At 46.0% G+C, this 26,426-nt stretch overlaps 1 protein-coding gene across 6 annotated transcripts in view; it reads right to left on the reverse strand.

Annotated features, from left to right (window-relative positions):
• Positions 1–26,426, reverse strand: part of MSI2 (musashi RNA binding protein 2) — a 430,569-nt gene that overhangs the window by 268,871 nt on the left and 135,272 nt on the right. For all 6 annotated transcript variants that reach the window (XM_030922587.1, XM_030922585.1, XM_030922583.1 and 3 more), the window contains exon 6: positions 14,670–14,762. In XM_030922587.1, coding sequence (XP_030778447.1) covers positions 14,670–14,762 — 93 coding nt within the window. The remainder of the gene's footprint in view (positions 1–14,669; positions 14,763–26,426) is intronic.

Consider the following 26,426-nt stretch of genomic DNA (forward strand, 5'->3'; position numbering starts at 1 on the left):
ACTATCATTAAATACCCATGTGCCAGACCCTAGGCAAATGTGTATCTTTTCATTCTTACAGCCCCATTGTAAATGAAACTGTATGCCCACTTAACAGATGAGAAACTAGGCTCGGGAGACAGTAGAATCAATAGCCCAGGTCACAATGCTAATAGCAAATGATCTGGATTCAAACTCAGGTCTGCCCAATTCCAAAGTTGAGAATTGTTCAACTTCACCCCACATAATCCCCCCATAACCCCACATAACTCCCAGGAGTCTGGCAGTAAATGCCAACAGCATCTTCGGTTCATTCAAGAGTCAAAAATGTACCCAAAAACACATTCTCCGCGTCCACAGCCAGATTTCTCAACATCAGGGAGGACTGTGCTGTGCCTTAATGATGTTGGACCCATTTTCATTCCCCAGCCTGGCTGATCACAAGATGGCAAGTCTGGGACAGACACCGCCCGATGCCCGTCCAAGTACCCCCGTCCCTGGTGCCCAGAGGATCCATAACACCTATGAGCCTAGATGAGTCAATGCTCTCACCAGCTTTTCAAAGTCACTGACCTCCCCTGGTACCTCCCAATCAGCAGGTCTACTGCTTTTCTTAGACCAAAGACAAAAAGAAGAGAAGGAGAGAAGATGAAACAGAGATGCATATCCCAATTTTTACCCTCCTGACATCCTTCCCTCCTCTGTGTCTACCCTCTATGCCAAAACCTGCCTGAGAATCTACCATCTCTGAAAAGGGCACTGCTGACCAGCTCACCCTGCCCAGATATTCCCTTAGTTCTATTAAGCTTTTGCTGTGGGTTGGAAATAGCTAAGGGATCCTGGGATGCAGGGAAATAATGGGTTTCACATAAGGAAATACTCCAAATAATGGAATATACTCTCTTAATGCCCCATTTTAAAAAGAAAAAATCCTTGCTGGGCACAGTGGCTCCCGCCTGTAATCCTACCATTTTGGGAGGCCAAGGCAGGCAGATCCTCGCCTCCTTTTAAGGCCGGGAGTTTGAGAATGGCCTGGCCAACACGGCTAAACACCATCTCCACTAAAAATACAAAAAATTAGCCAAGCATGGTGGCAGGCGCCTGTAATCCCAGCTACTTGGGAGGATGAGGCAGGAGAGTTGCTTGAAGCTGGGAGGCAGAGGCTGCAGTGAGCCAAGATTGCGCCACTGCACTCCAGCTTGGGCAACAAGAGTGAAACTCTGTCTCCAAAAAAAAAAAAAAAAAAATCCTAATTTTACCCCTTGAAACTCCTTCTCCAATGACTGGAACTTCCCTGCCCTCCGATACAGAGGATCCATTCATTCCACCACTGTTTACTGAGCACCAACTACTGCTCAGGCCATAGGCCAGTCCTGGTGCTACAGGGTGAGTAAACAGACCCAGCCCTACTTGGTGGAATTTACAGTCAGGTCAAGGCAAAGAGGCTACACATATCTGACTCCTTGATAAGCCAAGATTCCCTCTTCCGTATTCCCATTATGGATTATCTCAGCTCCTGGTTTCTTTCCTTGATGACACAATCTGTAATTATTTTTATTATTTCCTTGCTTGCTTTTGGCTGGTCCTCCGCCACCCACACCCCATGCTTGTTAAGCTACAAGTAACCAAGGATCTTGTCTGTTCCACTCACCAAGGTGCTCCTGGCTCCTAGCTCAGTGCCTGCTATTCAAGGTAATCAAGGTCTGCTGAATGAATCAATGAACAAATGAATGATGCGTGAGGCTGTAGATGTAACGCCTTCTGGGCCTAATGAGGAAGGATGACTGTTTCCCTGCACTAAACAGGCCTACAATGCGGAGCTTTTCAAGATCGAAGCCTCTTTGTTTTTATAGGTTTTCTCCCTCTTGCTTTACACTGAGTTTATTAACATCTTTCTGCCCCTTAATATTTGCTATAAATTTGAAAGAAGCCAGAAAACCAAGCTTATTAGAATCATATGTAAAGGAAAAGGAAAGAAAAACTTAAATGAGGATCTGAAAAGCTCTCCCAGGAGGCAAAATAAATGCAATAAACAGATTAGTGGATCAATATATATAAATATATTTTAACAAACATCAGCCAAATGATACTGGGACAGTTTCCAGGCAGTATCCATTACCAAAAAAAGTTTAATTATTCGAGAAAGAAATGTAAAGAGTTCACCAGAGGATCCACCCAGAAGAATTCTCTTTGGGCCCACATCGGTTCAACTCTTTCATCAAAGCCAGGGCAACCGGCAAGTGAGTTCCACAAACTGGAAGCAGCGGGGTAGCTAGATGGAACTCGAGGTACATCCCATCAAAAATTACACAAAACTGAATCGTCGTCTTTATGCTGAGAAGATGCAGGAAAGGCTTTTCAGTTTGCATCATCGCCAGGGTGGGTAGAAGAATTGAGCGGTAAGCTCCCCCACAAGACAGATGGAAAAGATGACGAGAGAGAGAGAGAGAGTGTGTGCGTGTGTGTGTATAAAGGCTGTTGCACTAGCAAGCCTACGGCTAGACAGGACTAGAGTGGAAACTCCAGAGTCTCAGAGGACCTGAGTCTTCAACATCTAAAATAACAACACCAGCTCAAGTTTCTAAGGTTAAGTGCTCACTTTATTTCTTAGCAGGATGCTAACAACTATATGTGTATTAGCTCATTTAATCCTCATGACAACCCTATGGGTTAAGGACCATCATTATCCCCATTTTACAGATAAAGAAAGTGAGATGGGAAGAAGTTAAATGACCTGCCTAAGGTTACCAAGCTAGTAAACAGATAAGCTGGGTCTAATACCAGACAGACTGAGTGTAAACAACCTACGCTCTTATTAGCAGGCAATATGCTCAGCCAGAGGGGTATGAAAACCATACAGCCTGAGGGCCAAAACCGGCAGCCTCCTGATTTTTGTAAATAAAGTTTTACTGGAATATAGCCACGACCATTCATTTTCATATTGTCTTTGGCTGTCATTGTGATAGCATGGCAGAACTGAATGGTTCTAGGAGACCATCTGGGCCACAAAACTAAAAATAGTTATTATCTGGCCTTTTGCAGAAAAAGTTTGCCAGCCCCTATGCTAAGCAGTAAACAAAGAGATTCTCAACTTTCTACCCATGTACTCCTCCTAAAGGCCAAGTACATTAAGGGACAGCCCAGAATGAACAGGAACTTATGCAGCCAGAAGCTATCCTGAAGTGTCTGGAAGTATCACAATGTTTCAAAAAACAATTATGCAAATGTTGCATTCTGTACCATAATATTTGTTCTAATATAAAATCTTTGAGACAGGGCCGGGCGCGGTGGCTCAAGCCTGTAATCCCAGCACTTTGGGAGGCCGAGATGGGCGGATCACGAGGTCAGGAGATCGAGACCATCCTGGCTAACACGGTGAAACCCCGTCTCTACTAAAAAATACAAAAAAACTAGCCGGGCGAGGTGGCGGGCGCCTGTAGTCCCAGCTACTCGGAGGCTGAGGCAGGAGAATGGCATAAACCCGGGAGGCGGAGCTTGCAGTGAGCTGAGAACCGGCCACTGCACTCCAGCCTGGGCGACAGAGCAAGACTCCGTCTCAAAAAAAAAAAAAAAAAAAAAAAAAAAAATAAAATAAAATAAAATAAAATAAAATCTTTGAGACAAATTGGCCAGGCACCATCCCAGCACTTTGGGAGGCGGAGGTGAGCAGATCACGTGAGGCCAGGAGTTTGAGACCAGCCTGGCTAACATGGCAAAATCCGGTCTCTACTAAAAACACAAAAATTATTCAGGCATGGTGGTGCATGCCTGTATTCCCAGCTACATGGGAGGCTGAGGCAGGAGAATTGCTTGAACCCGGGAAGTGGAGGCTGCAGCGAGCCGAGGTCGTGCCACTGTACTCTAGCCTGGGTGACAGAGCAAGACTCCAACAACAACAACAAAAAAAAACAACCAACCAACCATAAAGTCAGAGTGACCTGCCTCAAAGATGTACCATAGTAATTCTTCCCCTCGCTGCCCCACCACCGACAGAGTCTTGCTCTGTCGCCCAGGCTGGTGCGCAGTGGTGCAATCTTGGCCCACTGCAACCTCCGCCTCCCAGGTTCAAGCAATTCTCCTGCCTCAGTCTTCTGAGTAACTGGGATTACAGGCGCCCGCCAGCACGCCCTGCTAATTTTTGTATTTTTAGTTACAGACAGGGTTTCACCATGTTGGCCAGGCTGGTCTCGAACTCCTAACCTCACGATCCACCCACCTCAGCCTCCCAAAGTGCTGGGATTACAGGTGTGAGCCATCGCGCCCGGCCATACCATAGTAATTCTACGGCACTACAAACAACTGGTCAGGGCCACCCCAAAGGAGACACCTCAGGATAAACAGCTTAACAACAAACCCAGAATACTTACCCAGAAAGTCTAGATTTGAACCCTGGGCCCCACTGCTGTCTGGCTGAGGGGTTTTACATGTAATTTATGCTCTCCTAGTCTTCCTTACCTAACTTTAAAATAAGGATAATTATCCTACCTCACAGGGCTGTTGGGACAATTACAAGGTCAAAGATACATGAACGGTTCAAGCAAACAGGAGTCCCTAAATCTGAACACAAATGCCAACTTAACTGGAATGGAAAGCACTGACATCAATACGTCCTCCCTTTTTGTTAAGAAAACAAGTCTGTTGATAAAAGAAATGGGGTGCTCTTATTAAAGAATAAAAATCAGCCGAGTGTGATGGCTCACGCTTGTAATCCCAACACTTTGGGAGGCTGAGGCAGGAGGATCACTTGAGTCCAGAAGTTCGAGACCAGCCTCGGCAACATGGTGAAACCCTGTCTCTACTAAAAATACAAAAAAATTAGCCAGGCATGGTGGTGCGTGCCGGTAGTCCTAGCTACTTGGGAGGCTGAAGTTGGGGAATCACCTGAGCCCCAGAGGCTGAGGCTACAGTGAGCCAAAATTGCGCCGCTGCACTCCAGGCTGGGCAACCATAGTAGACCCTGTCTCTAAATAAATAAGTAAAATTAAAAAACAAAACAAAACAAAAAAAACCACTGTTTCCCTTCAGAGAATCTGCAAGCTCCCCTGCAAACTGCTCCAGTATTTCATCTCCCTGTTGCTTTCCACACCCTTGTCATTCCATAACAAAGCTGAGAATAAGATCAGGAAGCCCGTCTCTGATCATTGTATACTCTCACTTACTTTTGCTTAAGTGAAAAACACCTTAAATTGTTTTTTCAATACTAACACTCTATAAGCAAATCTGAAAATATGTACCTCTGCCGCCAATTATAAAAGATGGTTAGCGACCTCAACAACCCAAAATCTCTAATTTACAACTAATCTACTTTCACAAATTACATCTTCTATAACAGACCACCTAAAAACGACTTCCTGTAAACAAACTACTCTGTTGGGTTTTCTTTCTTTTTTTTTTTTTTTTTTTCTATTTAATTAAATCCTTATTTTGCTCTTTTACTACAAGAAGCTCACTTTTCACTACATTGGGGCAGAATTTTTTTTCAAGAGACACAGAAATAATCCCCAAATAGAAGCCCAGAGGGGTGCACTGACAGACAGACGGTGGGTCTGTCCGACCTGCCTTCAGCGGCCACTTGCTCATCTAACACTGGCCGGCCTGTGCTCACACAAGGCCTGATGCTGGCTGTTGTCCCAGTAGCTGGATTAAATCAAGAAGGCCGAATGTAAACAGGTATGAAGTTAGTGTTCTGGAGCACACAGGAAGGAGTATTTAAATCTCCTTGGAGGTGGGCAAGGAAGGTGTTGATCCTTTTAGAGTGTCAGGCCAAGTGTCTTGACTTCTCCAAACTCCGCTTGAAGGTGACCACCACTTCATTCTAGTTTGCAAGGCCCAAGTTCCCAGAAACCCCCTTAGTCACAGGCAAACCCAGACAACCAGTCACCCTACCTGCATCCTGCCCCGGTCTTCTCTCTACAAGGAGGAATCATCATAATACCGAGTTGGCTTGTGCTGTGGCTCCCATGCTCCCCGTTCTTTTTCCTTTTTTTTTTTTTTCCTTTTTTTTTTTTTGAGACAGAGTCTCACACTGTCACCCGGGCTGGAGTGCAGTGGCACGATCTCGGCTCACTGCAACGTCTGCCTCCTGGGTTCGAGAGATTCTTCTGCCTCAGCTCTTCTGCCTCAGCCTCCCGAGTAGTTGGGATGACAGGCGCCCACTACCATGCTCAGCTAATTTTTTGCATTTTTAGTAGAGACGGGGTTTCATCATGTTGGTCGGGCTGGTCTCAAACTCCCGACCTCGTGATTTGCCCGCCTCGGCCTCCCAAAGTGCTGGGATTACAGGCGTGAGCCACCGCGCCCGTCCCCGACTCTCTTTCATCTGTCTCCCACTCACTACTTGCACCAAGTAATCATCAACCCTTCATAGTAACAGCCCCTCCATCAGATTCTTCCTTCCTGGAAACATCAATGGTCACACAAACGTCCCACAAAGAAGAAAGGCCCATCACCTAGGCTGCAGAAGGTATGTGGCCTTGCAGCAAATCAAATCCCACTTTGCCAGTAACTCAACTTAGGAAAACAACACAAAGTGGAGGAAGAAATGGAAGCAGCATAAACAAATTCAATCTATTCCATCTCCTATTTATTTTATGCAAAGTTTTCCTGGTCCTTATTAATGCCAGCTTTTCCTCCGCCATTTAATCTCTGCTTCCATTTCATTCTTAGAGGCCTGTGATTATTCTAATTCGGCATTTGGATGACTTCATTTCCGCTCAAGTACACCCAGGTCAACTTGGATAGAAAAGAAAGAGGAGGAGAAGAAAAATAATCAGCTAAAAGCTATTAAATATCATCCGTGTGCCTCATGATTGGTTTTAAAGGCAGTGGTGAGGTTAGCAACAGTCAGAAACTCAACCCTTCCGCCTCTTCCTGCATATTAACATTTTTTTCTGGGGCTCTCACTAATACGGCTTCGAATGTAAATAAAGTACAGATTGGCAGCCCACTTTTAGCTAATTCACAAATACCAAGTCTGAATATACGGGGCTGTAAAAATTTAGAGGGTGGTAACTCGACAAATCTGGCCGGTCTACAGAGAGACTATTTCTAAGAGGACAAAAGAAGAAAATAAAGAAGGAAAATGGAAGAAAAAGAAAAGCATACAGGACCTGTATAAGGGGGTATCCTACTGATGGTGGGGGGCAGGAGGGAATCTCCATATCAATGTTCACTCCACCGAACAACAGAGTTCGATTTCAATGCCAAGTCTAAATGAACTGTGCTTTCTCTTCCATAAGAACCACCCCTTGCACCCACTGGCACAAGCTTGAACCATGATTTCTGGTACACTTTCAGTTCCCACTGAACTACATCTAAGGAGAAAAAGGCTTTATTTTCTCATGCTAACAACTCCATTGTAAGTGACGTCTTCAGAGGGCCCAGGAGGACTCTGGGAAGGTGAGCTGGTGGAAGGACTTCATACCCACCCCCACCCCTACCCACACAGGGCTCATTAACTCCTTTGTGCCCAAGGGCTCCCCGACCGCTGGGTCTCCTCTCCTTGCCCCAGCAGAAAAAGTAAATACAGCTAAATCATACCCGGAAATGCGGTCAAACAGCAAAGCTGAAGTTTGAGCCCTGTTCTTCTATTGAGCCTTGTTCCTCTACCTACTATGCAAATGCACGTGGCATTTGATAAGCATAATCTCAAAGTTTTCCCAGCTTGCTACCCAGAAGGCATCCTATTCTTCTATTTGTATATTTTAAAACACTGTTAACAGAGCAATAATAATGTCTGATACCTTTGCCTAACAACAGCTGGCTATATTTTATATACTAAGAGGGAAATGGGAAGTTTTCCTAGAAACCCACTATCTATTTCAGGATCTCCTTTTTGAAGCAAAAATACGAAAATTTAAGGGAAGTGACGTTAGGGTGCTCAATCTTTAGAACTCGATAACCTCCACTGGCTTCAGCTGAAATCAGTCTACGGAGGAAAAGTTTACCAGGAAAACACAAAGCTGTTCAGCAGGAGGGTCTACCTGCAAACCCCCGGGATCATATTACTCATGGGTAAGGCTTGTTTGCCTCTGCCACCTGGCCTAGAAGGTGGAGGAGGCAGATGAAGCAGGATTCTCCTGTCTACTCACTGTGCTGTTTCCCACTGAGCAGCCTGGCCAGGGGTCAAGGGGCAAATAAAGTCCCCTCCCCTAATGACACACTTCTAGAGGGAGAAGCTGACACAAACCAGGCAGAAAATTAATAAAACATGGGGACAGTGTTGGCTTTGTTCTGGGCCATTAGAGGAAGAAAATTTAAACACAAAAGTAGCCTTCAGCCAGGGAAGAGAGAGCACATGGTCCTTCCTGGTCCAGCCTACAATTGTCGCTGAAGAAGGTCTGAAGAGCAACACCCAGGCTCTCCAGAGAAAGGTGGAGCAGAGGACGGGGTGAGGCCCAGGAGGCTGACCACTCCCCGGGCAACCCACCTGCACAAACCACTTCAGAGGACGAAGCCTCATGGGAGCTCAGATGTCCACAAAGGACACGTAAGACTTTTGTTTTCCAGGCCTCCTCTGAGAGAACCACACGGCACAGAGCTCTGTTTATCTATGACACACATTTAAAGCAAGAAAACACCACCTGAGGATCACAGTCCACTCTCAGGCTTATTTATCTTCTCACAGATCTCATGCCTTTTAAATTTCAAAGGGCTTTATGAGATTTTTATTCCAGGTATGACTCTCCTCACACATACCAGGTATGACTCTCCTCACACATACCAGGTATGACTCTCCTCACACATACCAGGTATGACTCTCCTCACACATACCAGGTATGACTCTCCTCACACACACAGTATCAAAAGGGGCATCTGAGTGGGGGCCATGAATGCAGCTTCGCACCTGCACAGAAAACCCTAGAGCTGGGAAGTCACAGGCACTCAGCACTTCTCGGTCCGCACTCTCCAACAATCGCCCACACTGGCTGGATAAACGGGAAGGTCTCATTACATTAAAAAACCAATTCACTCCTGTTTTCTTTTTTCTTCCCCCAAAAAGCTTTCACGCACCACTCCCCGGAGCTCAAGTTAACTTTTATGGGCCCCCACACAGCCCCAGTCCGACGCAAAGGGCTCCAAGGATCCTTTAACCTGGTTTCCACAGGGATCTCCCACTTTGACGAGACCTCAAGAGCCGTTAACTTTCCACGCCGCTTCCTGGAAGGCCTTTTCCTCCCGGCCACCACAGTGAGGGGCTGGCACAGGAAGGGGTTAAAGCCCTCATGTCAAACCACAAACTCGGGCACTGGCCCAGAAGGGACATGGGAACCAGAGCAGCCCGTGATAAAGGCCGGATTGTAGCAGCCCACTGAATTGGAAATGACTTGTAGGCCTAATGAAACAGAACTTTGGCAGTAACACAGAATGAAAGGAATGGCACAATAAAAGGCAGGAACAAAGGGTGCAGAGTCGTTTCAGCTTAGCAAAATAAGCTCACTTTGTTGTTGGGGAAAGCCAAAGCCGATTAGGATAAACCAATGACTAAGCATAAGTCTTCCAAACTAATTACACAGTTCACCATGTGAAGTATAATTGGAAGCCTCCAAATGCGGGCTGCTTTGCTTTCACAGGAGTTCTAGAAAGTGAGAATTACCTAGCGAGCTCGGCACTGAGCTGCTCTATCATTGCCGGGAACAGCTGAAAGGTGCGGAACCGCTCCATCCGGGACGAAGCCGAGAATTCATTAAGTTTAAAGGCCTCTTTTTGATCTCCGAAATCCTATAAGTGAGAATTTAAGCAACCGGTACTTGAAGGAGGGGCCTGAAGGGGAGAAGGAGGAAGCCCGTGTATGTGGAGTGTCTTTGATCCAGTGCGTTTTAATTACCAGGCTGGGCTCTTCCGGGTAGCTCTGCCGGGAGAACAGTGCAGAACAGGCCGCCTCGTCGTCAGGGTCTGCACCGGCATATCTGGAACATCATTTACCTGCCATTTTTTGGAATGGCCTATATACATCATTCCTGTGTGTATGAAATCAGGAACACAGATAACGTCCACTAAGAAACCCAGGGCAGTAAAACAAATTACTGTACATCACCGTTTTTGACAAATGAACAAAATCTGCTCCTTCTGAGAAAGAGGCTGCTTGGTGGTAAAGTGGGAGGTGGGGCTTATAAACAGGAAAAAGGGGTGAGGGGTAGGTTGTACACAAACAAGTGACTATCCAGGCTTTCCTCAGCATGGGCTGTGTGATCTTGGAGAACTTCCTCACCTTTCTCAACATCAGCCTCATCACCTACATAATAGATTTGCCAACCATCTCACTTGACATCCTTGAGAAGCACATTGTAAAATGCATTAGAAAGCTTAGCACCAGTAACTCCAATTCAGAAACAGCACACAGTAAAAGGATCTTCATAGTAAAACCTGGACCTCAAAAATTCCGAGTTTCATTAATTACATCGAGCCGGTGAAATACGGAGATGGAAATACTATAACAGTTTTTCTGGCTCTTACTCATAGGATGAAGTTCCAGTTTATAAATAGTGGCTTTTTCCAAATAAAGAATCCCTTCACAGTCCCTGCGTCATGAAGTCCCAAAATAAACTCTAACATGGTTTAGACTGCTGATTATATACCATGCTTATTACTACTGACAATGTATTATTTTGGTTATAGCCTATAGATACCTTAGATTATAATCTATCCATCCTATTAATGTTTGAATACTTTACTACATTACTGACTTTTCAAGCTTAAAACTAACCTTAGGAATCATTCAGTCCAGGGGTCGGCAAACTATGGTCCACAGACCAAATCTGGTTCATCACCTGTTTTTGTAAATAAAGTTTTATTGGCACACAGCTACATGCATCTGTTTACCTGCTGGCGATGGCTGCTTTCATCCTACAAGAGCAGAAGTGAGTAGCTGCAACAAGGACTACACGGATTGCAAAGCTGCAAATATTTACTATCTGGCCCTTTTTATGTTTTCCAACCCCTTTCCTGAGAAGAGAAACTGAGGCCAGCAAAGGAACAACCTGTCAAGCTGTCCCGGGGAAGTCAGTCCACTGTCAGGCCCAGCATGAAGCCCTGGAGTATCTGCTGCCTTACCCTTCTCCAAGGTCAGACAGCACCGGAACATCTACCTGGGGGTGGGAGTGGCCATCCTCACCCCTGGGTAGCTCATGGTGACGTGTGGATTCTGCCAACGTGTTAGCTGTTAACTTCAGTTGGCAGAGTCCTTACGCCAGTGGCCATGCCTCAGTTGGCAGAGTCCTTACGCCAGTGGCCATGCTTCGTGACCTCATCTTAAATATAAACAAGTAACGATGTCTCTAACCTGGGGGAAGAGGGGGTGAATTTTCTGGGAGGAAGGTGGAAGAAAAACACAAAAGAGTTTACAAGCCTCCAATTTAAGTTATTTAAAGCTCCCGGTGTGTCATTCTGTACCCACTCCACTTACAGTAATGACATATTTAAACTCCCTTAGCTCAGCCCCTTGATAACAGTCTTACCCATCTTGATTGCCACCTGAAATAAACAGTTGAAGCAGCTGCCACCTCGGGCACGGTGGGATGGGGAGGAGAGGAATGACGGCAAGGAGACCTAAAAAGAGAGTGGTACACCTTGCATGGAGGCTGTGAAAGGAAAGTTCTAGACTTGGAGGAAAAGGAAGTAGGGTGTAAATTCTGGCTCTTACACTGTCTTACCTGGGTGACCTCTGCGGACACTCAGCCTCCCTGGCCCTGACTATCTACCTTCACCAAATGGACTGGATGATACCAATATCTGTTGCACAGGTAAAAAGAGGTGATGAATGTCCAGGTCCCAAGCACTCCGGGGCACACGGAAGGGCACAATATCTTCCTGTCCTTTGCCTCCTGCTTACCCTCAGTCCATCTTGGGGACTGATCAGCAGTGGGAACAGGGTGGAGAGTTCAGATGCTGATATCAGACAAGCCTGGAGGGGGAGTCCACACCCAGCTCTACCTCCTGGAGGGCTGTGACCCTGAGTCCAAGAGACAATCCCACCAAGACCCCACTTAACAGTCTGCAACCTGGGGAATAACACTACCAGCCCCCCAGAGAAAAATTAAATGAGATAATGTGAATAAATGGCCTGGCCTAGTATCCCACACTTTGCACTCACTATAAATAATAAAATTACATCTCATTAAATTGCAGTCGGTTAAAGATAGTCCAAAACAATTTCACACAGTTAGAAATGTGTGTCCACAGGGGTGTGCACATGTGTGTGAATATACTTCATGCAAGTGTGTGTGTGTGTGTGTGCACATTCATTCTGTTTCCTGCAACGAGAATATAAAGTACCGAAGGGGAGAGGCAGTCTGTCAATTTACTTGTTACCTCCTTTCACAACCACTGGATTTACTCACTGTACTGCTCCCAAGGCCCAGCAGCAGAGTCTCCCTGACTTTGATCATTCTGGATTCAAATAAGTTACGCCAGAATCCTGAGAGGTGGTGAGTCCTGCCCAAGGGGACACATACAGTAACACCAGCCACCAGCCAAATGAGAAATAAGCTATTCTGAAGACAGACACAAATAATGCACAGAGCCTATGTATGAAAAAAAAGCTACTAAAATATGAGCATTGAAGAGCATTATGACTTTGACACATTCAAAAGCCTCCTTAGTCTTTTAATAAAACACTTGATAAGTCTGCACATCCCGCCAGAGTCCACAAACATTACTGCAAAATTAACTGGGCAGCTTCAGACCCGGCGAGTGCCATGCCAGGGAAGATGGTTTGTGACTGCTTCTCAGACAAAAGGACAACTGTTCTAAGGGCAGCAACGGTGGCCACTGTGGGCATGGCCAAAGCTTGCAGTGTATCTTACTGCAGGCATACTGGGTCACAATGACAAGTGTTAATGAAAAACAACAGAGAGAGAAGCAGAAATAGAGAAAGGAAGAAAGAGAGAGAGAGAAAGAAACCAAGGCTTGGGGACGTGCAGAGATGTGCTACGTGTTGGCAAGTAGAAGCCTGTTTGGAATACTCTAAAAGCCCATCTGGGCAGCACCGACTTTCCTGACACAAATAGGCCCACGAGATTCCAAGGCAGGTTATGGCTCGAAAAAGAAATCCCACTTCAAGTTTGCAAACACTACCCCTGGACTTGTTTTAAAAGCAGAAAGATACCAAACAGGGCTCATCCTCCAGAGCTTTCCATTATGCAAGCCGGACCTGTCTCGTTTAATTACTTCCAATCCCTCTCCCTAGGCAGGGTGGGGCTGGGGGCTGGACAAATCCCCCTAACTGCTTTAAATCAGTCTGGGAGAGAGAAGTGCTGTAACGTACACAGTCATCAGCACACTTGGCTATTCTTTAGACCCAGCCAGAATGAATCCATCCCCAGCGGACAATACCAGAAAGGGCCATGGGGGAGGCCTTTTCAAAACCAACCTGGAAGGGCAGCTCAGAGCCACTCAGAATGCAAGGCTGGGCTGGAGGAGGCTGGCTTTCTCTTTGTTGCATGGTCTCCTATCCAGGCAGAAATTAATACCAGAGACAAGAACATCTCCATTTTGAGGCTGAATAAAGGTCATGGCCCTCATCCCAGACAGTAGTTCACAAAGGTCACACCTGGGGACAGGGTCATAGCTGCCCATCACCCTGGGCAAACCAACAGCACAGAACCTTCAGCCTGGCCAGTGGGCAGCTGTGCCTTTGTACCCATGGCAAACACGACAGCCATCGTGGGAGGAACAAGTGACGGAGCTTGGCATGGGCACTGTGTCTTCTCAGGACGCCTCAGCAGCTCTCTCCCACGTCAGCCCTTCGGCAGGGAAGACCCAGACCTGTGCAGGAGGGGACTATTCCAGACCTGGGCTCCCACGCAATGTCCACAATTACTCAAAGACGCAGGACGCAGCCTCCTTGAACCTGCCATTTCCACAGGAGCCAGAGGAGGGTGGTATACACAAAAGCCAACAAGGGTCAGCCCCACTAAGGCAACAGGGCCATCTAAGGAATGTGTCATCCTCAGCAAGAACCCACTCTCAAGGCACCATCTCCCTTCACCCACTAGAAAGAGGCCAAATTAAACACATCAGCCATGGTGACCTGTCCTATCTGTCTGTCTGACTCTCTCTATCATACACACACCTTCTCACACTCCGTTTCCTGGCTCCTGGGGGGCTCTTGGGTTGGTCCCAGTCTGTTCCAGAAGCAGAACCCAGGGGATAATTTTACTGCTGTCTCCACAGACATTCAAGTTAGAGAATGCTGACAGGTACCGGCCTCGCATCTGTTCTGAGTCTCCTTGGGCATTTGACAGGGGAGGGTTCAGCTGCAAAGGGCCCCAGGGAGTCTCAGCTCTCAATGCATTTTCCAAACAGGCACAGAAGGGAGAAGCCCAGCACCAACCTGCAGGCCTCTAGCAGCTTCTGTGGGAGCTCCTGGCCTGCAAGTCACAGCCCCACATCCCTCCCCAGGCACCGTCACCACCAGCTCCCGGCCCAGGCCCCACGTGGCAGCAAACGCCAGCAAAACTGCTCTAAAAGGCCACTCTGTCTGCTCCTGCCAGCACGTGGGACATCACACCAAATGCAAGCCAGACTCTTCCATCTCAGCTTCTGCTGAATTTCACTTAAATCATGATGGCCAGGTTCAAGGACAAGGTTCTTGAGGACACAGCTGTAGCAGGGGCGGGCCACGGCAGCCTCTTCTTAGGACTGACGAGACTACTTCTGGCATGTGCCATCCAACCCCATCCAGCGCTTACCTTGCCAAACTGCTCGAAATATTGCTTTACATCTTCCACTACTGTGTTCGCAGATAACCCGCCTACAAATATTTTCTTTGTTCTTGTGACCATCTGCAAGAAATGACAAGAGAAAGGCATGGGTGAACCAGGTTATCTAAAGCAGTGCTCAAGAGGCTGCTGAAAGAAACCGCTTTTCACATTTCTCTAGGAAGGCAATTTTAGATATATTCAAGCTGCACGACACGGGCGTTTAGATGTCTAAGGATGCTAGAGACAGTCACTCTGCATATCTCAGGCATTCAGATGGCAAACTAAAAGTCTCAGTTTCATACAGACACAGAGACTTCAGAACCTCATTGGCCACAACACACAACTTCATTCTGATGGACTAGCAAAAACAGAAAAATCACATGTGAAGCTATTTTAAAGCTAAGAGATGTGAATAAAACAGACCTAAGTGCATAAAAACTGCTGCCCAGAAACTATCCACAACACCTGTCAACAAGAAATGCACATGGTTCAAAACTATGCGCAGACTGTCTACGCTGAGCTGTTTGAGTTAGGTGCTGGTATACGTCTGCAAGCAACACAGACGCTGACCTCGCAACCTGAGGACCATCCTGCAAGCTCTGTCCAGGATTCCTCCTCTTGATTTCCTGTGATTCACCTTGATTCACCCTGCACCCAGTCAAGCCCAGCTAATCCCCAGATCCCTACACCTTTGTTCCTGCAGGTCCTTCTCCTTAGGGGTGCCTCTCCACTCCTAAACCTAACTACGGCAAATTGTCACCTTCCTCCAGGATCCAGCACATTTCTCCAAAACTCAAAATAGTTATTTATCATTCCAGCCAGGAGCTAGTCCACCCTTTTCTGAAATCCCCTAACAGTGCCTCTATATCCCTGTCTTAGCACTCACTGCTCTCCACCTTGTGTGAAGTTACTTCCTCCTCCAGACAATAAGCTCTTGACTCCTCTACAAATCCTCCACCAGGCCAGGCACAGCATCAGGCACATAGAAGCCAACACTGAGTGTTTTGTGGATGCACGCGTGAAAAAAATGTGGCCACATTTCCGAATCCCACCAGCTTCAAAGCCAAAGGAGTAGGAAGCTCAATGACATTAACTGCTCAGAGTGGGAACCAAAATCTTACATATAGGAACCAAAAATCAAGAAAATAAATTTCTTTCTAAAGATTGAGTTTAGGCTATGTGCCATTTTAGTTTTACTGTCACAATAAAAAAAAATAAAAGGAGAATGACATTAACTGTTCAGAGTGGGAAGACAAAATCTTACACGTAGGAGCCAAAATCAAGAAAACAAATTTCTTGATTTCGTTCAAAATCAAGAAAATAAAACTCAGTTCTAAACTGAGTTTAGACTATGTGCCATTTTAGTTTTATGGTCACAATACAAAATTGTAGAATTTAATGGGTGAGGGTCTGACCAGTTTGTTGGCATATAATCAACACACAATGTCATCTGTGTCTACTGCAACTCAATGTGATGTAGGATGCTGAAGCACAGGAGCCATGGCTGCCTGGATCAGTCATCACGGAGGCTCCCGGCACATCTGCTGAGTGAATGAGTGAACCAACCCACCTCAACAGGAGCCTGAGGTGAGTGACACCAGGGGGCACAGTGGTTACTGGCAGACTGTGCTGTAGGGTACTGGAAATTCAGCTCCTGGGTCTAACTCTGGGTGTGACCCTGGGCAGGACTCGCTTCCTCCTATGTATGAGTTTTCTGCAGCATGAGATGCTGGGCCAGGGCTCCAAGGTCCCACCTAATACCCAATTCCAATGAATCCATGAGCATCATAGCCATGATGCAGAGAGGCTGGCAGACTTCAGGGAGCTCTTGCTTTAGCTTAGTAGCTCCCACAGAAGACACAGGCCACCACAGCCTGCTGGTTGACTCCAAACTTAAATATCCTTGTCATAGACCTTCCATAGAGGACGTTGTTCTAATAACTCAGTATACCACGTACTCCCTACTTCCTCCTACCTATTAGAACGAAGCAGTGGCTTGCTCATGTGTTTAAAGCTGGGATTGACTGTTTTTTCACCTCTTTTCAGATGAATGGGGGATTAGATGAGATAGTGCATGTGAAAAACTCTATGAAGATCCTACAACTGTGCACAGCACTGAGCTCCAAGTACCTCTCATGACCTGGTAGGCCTCTTATGCTCACTCATTATTGTCCATCTCCTTTCTCACCCATTCCTTAAGTCTCCCTGGTAAATCAAGGTCACTTGAATGGCAAAATTCCATCAAGCCCTTTCCAGATTTAAATCTCTCCCTACACTCATGAATCACCAAATTTTACTAAGCTAACTTTCCTAATGTATTCATTCAACAGATACATTAAGTGCAAGGTGCTGGAGCTTACATTCTAATAGAATGTGGAATGTAATCCACTATAAAATGAAGATATAATGATTAGCCCACCATACAAGGTTCCCGTTAGGAGTAAATTAAGTAACATACGCCCAAGTGTCTAGCAGGGCACTGTGTAGTCGCTAAATAAATGGCCACTGTAACGGAATCCAAAGTCAGTTACTAGATTCATCTGTCAAGCTCAGAACTGAACACGCAGCGAAAAGACACATTACACAAAAATGTGCCTTTGAAAGGGCATCTCTTACTGCCCTATTGTCTTCCACTATAATTTCAAAAACACTTTCCTGCATCTCTACATGCTTTTAGATGGGCAAAGATTCCCAATAGTTTAATTGTAGATTTTTCATTCCTTTTTTTCCCTTACCCCAGCCAAGTAATTAAATATCTGTAAAGAAACACTAATGTGATCTACCAACATGTCCTAGTAGAGTTCTCAACTTGAAGAAACTCTAGAGAGCCATACTATAACCTGAACCCCACGGTCTCATTTACACACTGTTGAGAGTCAGGCGGGTATACAGCAGTCCTGTCTATATTCCAAACGTTCATGTGGACCCAGAGAATTCAACAAACAACATGTCTTCATTCCAAATAACAGAAGTCAACAGATTGTTCATTCCCCAGTAACTGGTGAAACGAAAATATCTCTTCATACACCCTCCACCGTTGCCTTATAGCCATAAACCTGCCTAGGCAGAGCCCTAAACATGGAGGCAGCCATCCAGCTATAAATCTACACAGTCCCCAAAAAGCCTTTAAAATACTTTTTTTTAAAAAAGAAGGATGAGAAATTCCAGGTCCCAGACAATGCACCAAAACATCGAAGTTACTAAAACATCCTCCTCCTCAGCAAACACTGAAAGAAAGTGTTTTAATCAAAACCTTCCAAAAGTGAAAAGGCCAGTGGAAACATGGGCAACCCTTGGTTAGCTGCTCACCAGTGTCTCGGCTTTAGGAGAAGGGAGCACAGCTGCAGGGGCGACAGGGCTGTGCGCAGTGACCTCTCCCGCCAGGGGCGTGCTAGGGGAAATGGAAGTGATTTACTTTGAGAATCCTGCCAGCATGACTGCCAAATGGACTGTGGCCTGCTCCACAATTTACATTCTGGTGAGGGACATGGGAGGCAGAGGACCCTAGACTCACACATTCTTCTCTCGGTCTCCTTGCCATCTCCATGGCTACTGAGGAGGGCAGGAAGGGGCTGGGGCTGGGATGTTGTGTCCTGACTCTCAGTGGGGCTAAATGGAGGTCCTCCAATTCCCATCAATACTATGCAAGGTTTCTATGGACACGTGAGGGTGCACGCACATGTACATGCACATGCATGGGTGTGTGTTTGGATCAACTCCAGTCCCACTCCTTGAGTCTTGGCCTCTATTTGCCTAAGGAACCAATCAGTATCCCTGTAGCTTTAACCCTGGATACAGTGAGCTGGACAAGGTTCCTAGGACCCTGGGCTCTATATTCCTTTTGGGTTATTTAAAAAAAAAAAAAAAATCCTCTTTACTCACTGAAGACAGAGCCACCTGTTTTCCTCCTATGATCGGCCCTTCAGGTAGCTGCTTCCTAGCCTGCAGCCTTAACACCAGTAGAGTACCCATACAGGGTACAAGGAAGCAGCCACTGCATCCCAAAATGCTCAGATGGCCCCACTCAGCTCCACAGTGAACTGAGATGGAGAGCCACCCATCTGTTTCAGGGAGCTCAGTCCAAAATCCATTAGGAAACTGATCTTAAATTTCCTTTGCTTAGAGTTTCTAGTGGAGAGGTTGCAGATAACATTTGGGTATGTGAGTGCTTCCTACCATTAGAGACACCAGATACCTACCCGACAGCCTTGCACCATGTGGGGACAGCCCCTCTCCCAGCAGGCACCCCTCCTTTTATGGTTTAAGGTGTCACTCTGGGAAGCAGGAGGTGTGCACGTGTGCGTGTGCGCGCTCTTGCCCGTGTGCACAAAGGGCAGTGGGGACTGTTCAGGCTCTCACAAATCATTGCTGGAAAGTTCTGCATCTAGACCTGTAATTTAACTAAACACCGCTGCTCTCCACATACCCCTTGGCTCCATAAAGAAAACCCCAGCACCCATTCCAGTTCGGAAAATTGCTGTTTACACGTAAGAACTGGCCAAAGCCAGTACTAACCAGAGCTGCAAAGAGCACTCCACCTCCCTGCCTCTAAACAGAGAGCTGGCTTTTTATGTTTAAAAAATTCCCTTTTAAAAAATGTGTTTCTATCAGAAATGGTCACTAGGAACGGGGCCACTGTTTGTATTTTTATAAAATAGGATAAAGCAAATGGGGTGTGTGTGCGTGTGTGTGTGTGTGTGTGTGGTATGTGTGCTGTGTGTTTTGTGTGTGTGTTGAAGGCAGAGTGGGGTAAGGGGAGGTTAGAAAAGAGAAACTACTTTTAAAAATGAGATTAAAGGGAAAACTTAATTCCAACAGCACTGGCCTAAAGATATTCGTTATCACACAAGGAAAACAAAAACAAAACAAACACCAAAAAAACACAAATATTTCTTAATCCGAACAAATACATGAAAAGGCAGGAAATGGCTCTGGAGAGCCTTAAATGAGTATGAGAGAGGCCCACAGAAATTAAATTAGCTCTGGCTATTATCATGTTCCTTAAAAGAGTTCAAATTTCCCATGATGAAACAATGTAAGCCATCTTCACTCCCCAAGAACACAAGCTTGTCTGCAGATGATGCCTCATCTGTGGGAACCCCAAGGTGGAGAAAGCCCAGGAAAGGTGTTAAAATGCTAGCAGTGGGTAGGATGCTGTAAACCTTCTAGTTCATCCTCCCCACTGTGCAGATGGAAAAGTCGTCTCAGTGAGATGACTCGTGTGCTAGTTAAGGCAAGGCAGCTAGTTAGGAGGACAGCTTTCCCAGGCTCAGACAAGCGCTCTGTCTGTTACCCCATCCTGTCCAGGGACATTGAAGAACGAAAGTGCTCACAACATTCAGAACCCAGGATGAAATCCTATGTATCTGCCAATATGGCAGTCTTCTCCTATCAGTCTGCATTTGAGAAGTAAGTCCAATCTTTGCATGGCAGACCCTCAAGCAGGGCTGCCTGAGATCACAGAACTCCTAAACTCCAAGGCTCCATTCCCCAAGGTGTTTCATTTAAGGGACCTGCCCTCTAAAATCCCTACTTCTCCCCATATTTTTCCCATCCTCCCTCACCCTCACAACTGCCAATACTACCATTCTTGCCACCACCAACTCCACCACCATCATCCTCAGGGCCACCCTCCTGCCACCTTCATCACTACCATAACTACTATCACCATCACATCTGAATCCAGTGGCAAACTGACTTAGCTTGCAAAATCAGAACACAGGTCAGGTATTGGGGCATCTTCTCCAAGTGTTTCAAGGATCACATGTGGAAAAGAGACTGGGGTGGATCAAATAGAGTCCCTCCAAAATTCATGTCCATCCAGAATTTCAGAAAGTGACCTTATTTGGAAACAGGGTCTTTACAGATGTAATCAGTTAAGAATCTTGAGACAAAGTCATCCTGGACGTACGGTAAGCCCTAAATCCAATAACGGGTGTCCTTCCAAGAAGAGGACAAACAGACACAGAAAGAAGGTGGCCATGTGCAGATGAAGGCAGAGCCTCGCGCGATGGGTCTGCAAACCAAGAATTGCTGGCCACCAGTGGAAGCCAGGAGAGAGGTATGGGACAGTTTTTCCCACAGAGCCCCCAGAGGGAACCAGTCCTGCTGACACCTTGATTTCAGACTTCTGGACTTCTGAACTATAATAGACTATATTTCTATTTCTTCTTCTTCTTTTTTTTTTTCTTTTTGAGACGGACTCTTCCTCTGTCGCCCAGGCCCAGGCTGGAGTGCGGTGGCGCGAGCTCGGCTCACTGCAAGCTCCGCCTCCTGGGTTCACGCCATTCTCCTGCCTCAGCCTCCCAAGCAGCTGGGACTACAGGCGCCCGCCACCTCGCCCGCCTAATTTTTTGTATTTTTAGCAGAGACGGGGTTTCAGCGTGTTAGCCAGGATGGTCTCGATCTCCTGACCTCGTGATCCTCCCACCTTGACCTCCCAAAGTGCTGGGATTACAGGCATAAGCCACTGCGCCTGGCCTACTTCTAGTTCTTAAACCAATCAGTGTGTGGTAATTTGTTACAGCTGTCCCACAAAACTAATACAGAGATCTATCTGGGATAAGCCCAAGGACACCAGTGCCTTGACCTCACCTTTTTTTGGTGACAGCAGAGCCAGAGTCCACATGCAAACTCTATCAATTAAGGAGGAGGAGGGCATCACACCCACCCAAGCAAGGCAAGTCACCAGCAGAGGCCACGGGGAGTACATCTCTGCCTTAAATGGTCAAATGACACCTGTCTTGAAGTGAGGAATGGGAAGGACAAAGCCACCTGTAAGGAGAAGCAACCCAAAAGTGACATGAGGATTCAAGTTCCTCTGATAAAACACACGATGAAACTAAGGCCAGGGTTTATACAAGGGCAGGCTCCTGCCTAATAAAATCTGAGCTATTGAGATATGCTTTTCCCCTATGTGAAAAGCCCTTTTCCTGGTGTCTGCTTCCATGGCTAGAATACTCTGCCCTCACTATAGATCATCTGTGGGCCAGGCCTGAGCTATGCCTTTCCCATGAGGTGCCTGACTTAGTCATGTCAATCTTACGACAGGTCCCAGCCACTCTTCCACAGATAAGGAAACCAAGGCTCAGAAATGTTAAGCATCCAAAATCAAACAGGACTATGGAGTGACAAATGGAGAATCCAAATCTTGCCCTTCCTATCCACTGCTCTAACGCCTTCATTTGCTACTGTGTCATCTTCTTTCTTCCCATAAGAAAAATACAATTGGAAAAAGGGGAGGATTGAGGGCACTATGAGGAGCAGGTATATCTTCACCTTTTCTAATTTTGCAGCAAAGATGCAAAAATGACAAGCCAGATCTTCCTGATGAAAATTTAAAATGGTACAGCTACTTTGAGAACAGTCTGGCAGCTCCACAAATGATTAAACATAGCATTCATTACCAGGCTGGGCATGGTGGCTCCCACCTGTAATCCCAGCACTTTGGGAGGCCAAGGCAGGTGGATCACCTGAGGTCAGGAGTTTGAGAACAGCCTGGCCAACATGGCAAAACCCCATCTCTACTAAAACTACAAACATTAGCTGGGCATGGTGGTGCATGTCTGTAATCCCAGCTACTCAGGAGGCTGAGGCAGGAGAATCACTTGAACCCGGGAGGTGGAGGTTACAGCGAGCCAAGATCGCACCATTGCACTCCAGCCTGGGTGAAAAGAGTGAAACTACATTTCAAAAATAAAAAATAAACAAATAAATGAATATAGCATTATCATATGATCCAGCAATTCTGCTCCTTAGTATATGCCCAAGATAAATTAAAACCTATGTCCACCCAAAAAATTTATACAAGTGTTCATGGCAGTAATAGCCAAAAAATGGAACAACCCAAATATCCATCAACAGACAAATGGATAAACAAAATGTGGTACATCCATAAATAGAATATTATTCAACTGTAAAAAGGAAGGAGGTACTGACACATGCTGCAGCACGGATGAACCTCGAAAGCATTATGCCAAGTGAAAGCAGCAAGACACAGAACACCACATATCACAGGCTGGGTATCCCTTATCTGAAATGCTTGGAACCAGAAGTGTTTCAGATTTCAAATGTTTTTGGATTTTGGAATATTTGCATTATACTCAATAGTTCAGCATCTCTAATTCAAAAATCCAAAATCTGAAATGCTCCAATGAGCATTTCCCGTGAGCACCATGACAGCACTCAAAACGTTTCAGATTTTTAAGCATTCTGGATTTTAGATTTTCAGATTAGGGATCTTCAACCTGTATTTGATTCCATCCTTATGAAAGTCCATAATAGGGAAATCTGTAGAGACAGGTAAATTAGTGGTTGCACAGAGCTGGGGGAGAGGAAGGGAATGTTGGCTAAAGGGTATGTGGTTTCTTTTTGAGGAAATAAAAACACTCTAAAATTGACTGTGGTGATGGGTGCACATATCTGTAAATATACTAAAATCCATTGAATTGCACCATTTTAAATGAATGAATTATATAGTATTTGAATTATATCTAAATAAAGCTGTCAAAAAAAAATGACAGGCCAGAGAGATCCCTAAGCCAAGAGTCTGAATGCAAAAATGACTTAAAATAAACCCATGTGTCCAAGAAAGTGTGCCTCCCACCATTCCCACTGCTTCATCCCTCATCTAATTCCACAGGCCTCAGGTCACCCACAGTTGACCACCAGAAAAAGGTATAACAATATTTTACGTTGCTGATTGCTAAAATTAATTTAACTTCAGAGGAAACTAATTACAGATATAACCCCAAATGTTTCTCTGAGCTCTCCCTCCCTATATATAGCTATTAGCCAGAGAGCACCAGGGTTCAAGCACAATTTGGCATTCCCTCTAAATAGCCTTAAAATTGGAAGGAAAAAAATAGTCCTTGTCTATATGGGGCTGGAATATAATTTCCACACAATTATACAACATAGGGCACAACGTTACCTCTGATTAGAACAACAGAAACTCACCTACAGGAGAATGTGATCTTGTAATGAAATGATCAGGATGCTTCAGCCGGGAGCTAAGGTTCCCCACCCTCATCTCAGAGCTCTCTACCTGGCTCCCTCCCAGGCTAATTTAAAAAATACTACTTCCTCTTACCCTAGGGAAAAAGCCACAGCCACAGGGGTGACCTGTCCACAGATTAGTATCAGAGAGTAATATCCTAAACAGTAGCACTGAGCCCTTTTGGGGACTGGGGGAGGTAACAGACAAAGGTAGAGAGATGAGGGCTGCCTTGGAAAGCACAGGAAATTAAGGATCATGATCCCTGCATCAACTGCTGCGGAGAGAGGTGGCTGGCAAGCTGTCATTCGGATCCCAGGCATCCAGGCTGCTCTGCGTCCGCAGGTGGTTTCTCCATCATTCCATCCCTCTGGGAACCCGTGCCCCCCAGTGCTCACCACAGGGCGATTCAGACCCACTATAGGGAAGACCCCAAAGACTTTCTCAAGTGTTTGAATGATTACCAATACACTGATGCAATTAAAACCCATGATCTTTTACAACAGTGGTATTAAGCAAAATTAAGTAAGAAACCTTCACTGTTGTTGAATCTGCGAGGAAGTCGAGCATTTCTGCATAACAAAAGATGCCCCTCTAAAGCCCCAGCATGGGAAAGGCAGTCAAAGCAGATTCTTAATAAACCTCAGAAAGAGGTGGGAAAGAAAGAGCCAGACGGGATGGCGGGGCTGGTATGAACTCAGTCTTTTCCATCTGTGCCTGTCACTCTAGCAGCGGGAGCCCGAGTCGCCCACCCAGGGTGGAATTCTTCTGAAGATGCATAGATGACTCACGGTGAGGGGCAGGGCCCTAGAAATGATGGCATGATGGTCTCAGGGCCCCATGACTAAAGCACGGGCCCAAGGTCATTCTGCCTACAGAAATGATACAAATACAACAATAACAGGAAGTTTGCATTTTCAAGCACATCTGTGTATACTGAGACATGCTAAATAACTGACCATGGTTTCTCAGATGAGGTTGGGTCAAGTCTCTTAACAGTTCTGAGCCTCACTTTCTCCATTCTATAGAACAGGCCTAGGACCCTGGCTGAAATAACACAAGCTGAAACAACAAATGTGAAATTGTAACCCTGAGAACACCATCCACACAAAGGTTCTGTCTCCTCCAGCGCAAACCTTTCTCCCAGCTTCTCCTCCTGGCTGGAATCTCCTCAGCGCCTATTTCCAGGCTGAGAAATGCCTGAGGCTCTTCACACCAGCTGTGCTCAGGGTAAAAGAAGCCATGCCAAGTCCAGGCTGCAGGATTTAGGAACACACAACCTTGGTGATAAGCTCAGAGCTCCCAAATTGCTCTTTTCCCAAAACATTTCTGTTTATCTCAATAGCAACCAGGGAAAATGGTTTCTACACAAAAGTTGAGCATCTCAAAGTTCCCTGTAAACAGAAGTAAACAGCCACCCGCTGATCTATCATCTTGGGGAACCTCTGAGTCCTTCACCATGACATTTGGGAAATATCACAGACAGGCTGAGAAACCATGTTAGTAGGAAGGGCCAAGACTACAGACCCTCCGATACACAACAACTTAAGGAAAACCAAGCTTCAGAGGGAAGCCAGACCAAGAGAGGATTTCCAGAGCCCATCCCTCCAGTAAACTGGGAGTCACCTGCCAGTACAAGGCCTGTTCTCATCAGCAACAGTCTGACCTGCTCTTCTTAGGAGAGAATGCACAAAAACTTTGCTGGTAGGCAGGTTCTAAAGCCAAGTTAACCCCATCCCCCAAACCCTCCAGTTGATTTCATGAAAAGAACAAATGGCAGCCTCAACCCTTAGCCTTGATTACCTTCATTACCATATTTCAGATGTACATGGCAATCAGTTTCTGATGAGCAAGTTTTACCTAATCCACACACTGACACTCCTGTAGTGCAGAGGTTTTCAATTCTGGCTGCACATTCGCATGGCCTTGGTGCAGGGGTGGGGGTTGTTAAAACTTACTGATACCTGGGCCCCACCCTCAGGGATCTCATTGGTTCAAGGCGAGGCCTGGGCATCAGTATTTTTAAACACGCCGCAGAACATTCTAATATGCAGCCAGAGCTCTGTAAGAAGCTGCTTCTGCCATCTAACGGGAAAAATGGCAAGGATGGAGGCCTCAACAAAAGCCAACTTTTTTGGGACAGGGTCTCGCTCTGTCGCCCAGGCCAGAGGCCAGTGGCATGATTATAGCTCACTGCAGCCTTAACTCCTGAGCTCCAGTAATCCTCCCATCTCAGCCTCCTTAGTAGAAGAGACTACAAGCACACACCACCACATCTGGTTTTTTTTTTTTTTTTTTTCTGTAAAGACAGGGTCTGGCTATGTTACCCAGGCTGGTCTCCAGCTCCTGGCTTCAAGTGATCCTCCTGCCTCAGCCTCCCAAAGGGCTGGGATTACAGGATTGAACCACCATGTCCAGCCTTCAGATTCTTTTTCATTAAAACCCTCCCTGAGCATGAGGGGTGAAGAGCCACAGAAGAGGAGAAGGAGCCTGGGATTTGAACGAGAAACTGCTGGGCTTGAGTCCTAGCTGGGTAATTTTAGGCAAACTATGCATCAAGTGGGGGCAATACCTATATGTCACAGAGCTGCTGTAAGCATCAAATTATTTTACTGCACCTGGCACATAGTAGGTGTTGAAAAAAGGTTTGCCGAGTCCTGAGAAAGACTAAGAGGGTAAGAAAAGAAATGGCAACAGAGTGTCTCCAGTGGCAAGCTGTGTTCATTAATCCACTCTCTCATCAAACCTGT

Source organism: Rhinopithecus roxellana, chromosome 19 (genome assembly GCF_007565055.1).
Source record: "Rhinopithecus roxellana isolate Shanxi Qingling chromosome 19, ASM756505v1, whole genome shotgun sequence".
Classification (NCBI taxonomy): domain Eukaryota; kingdom Metazoa; phylum Chordata; class Mammalia; order Primates; family Cercopithecidae; genus Rhinopithecus; species Rhinopithecus roxellana.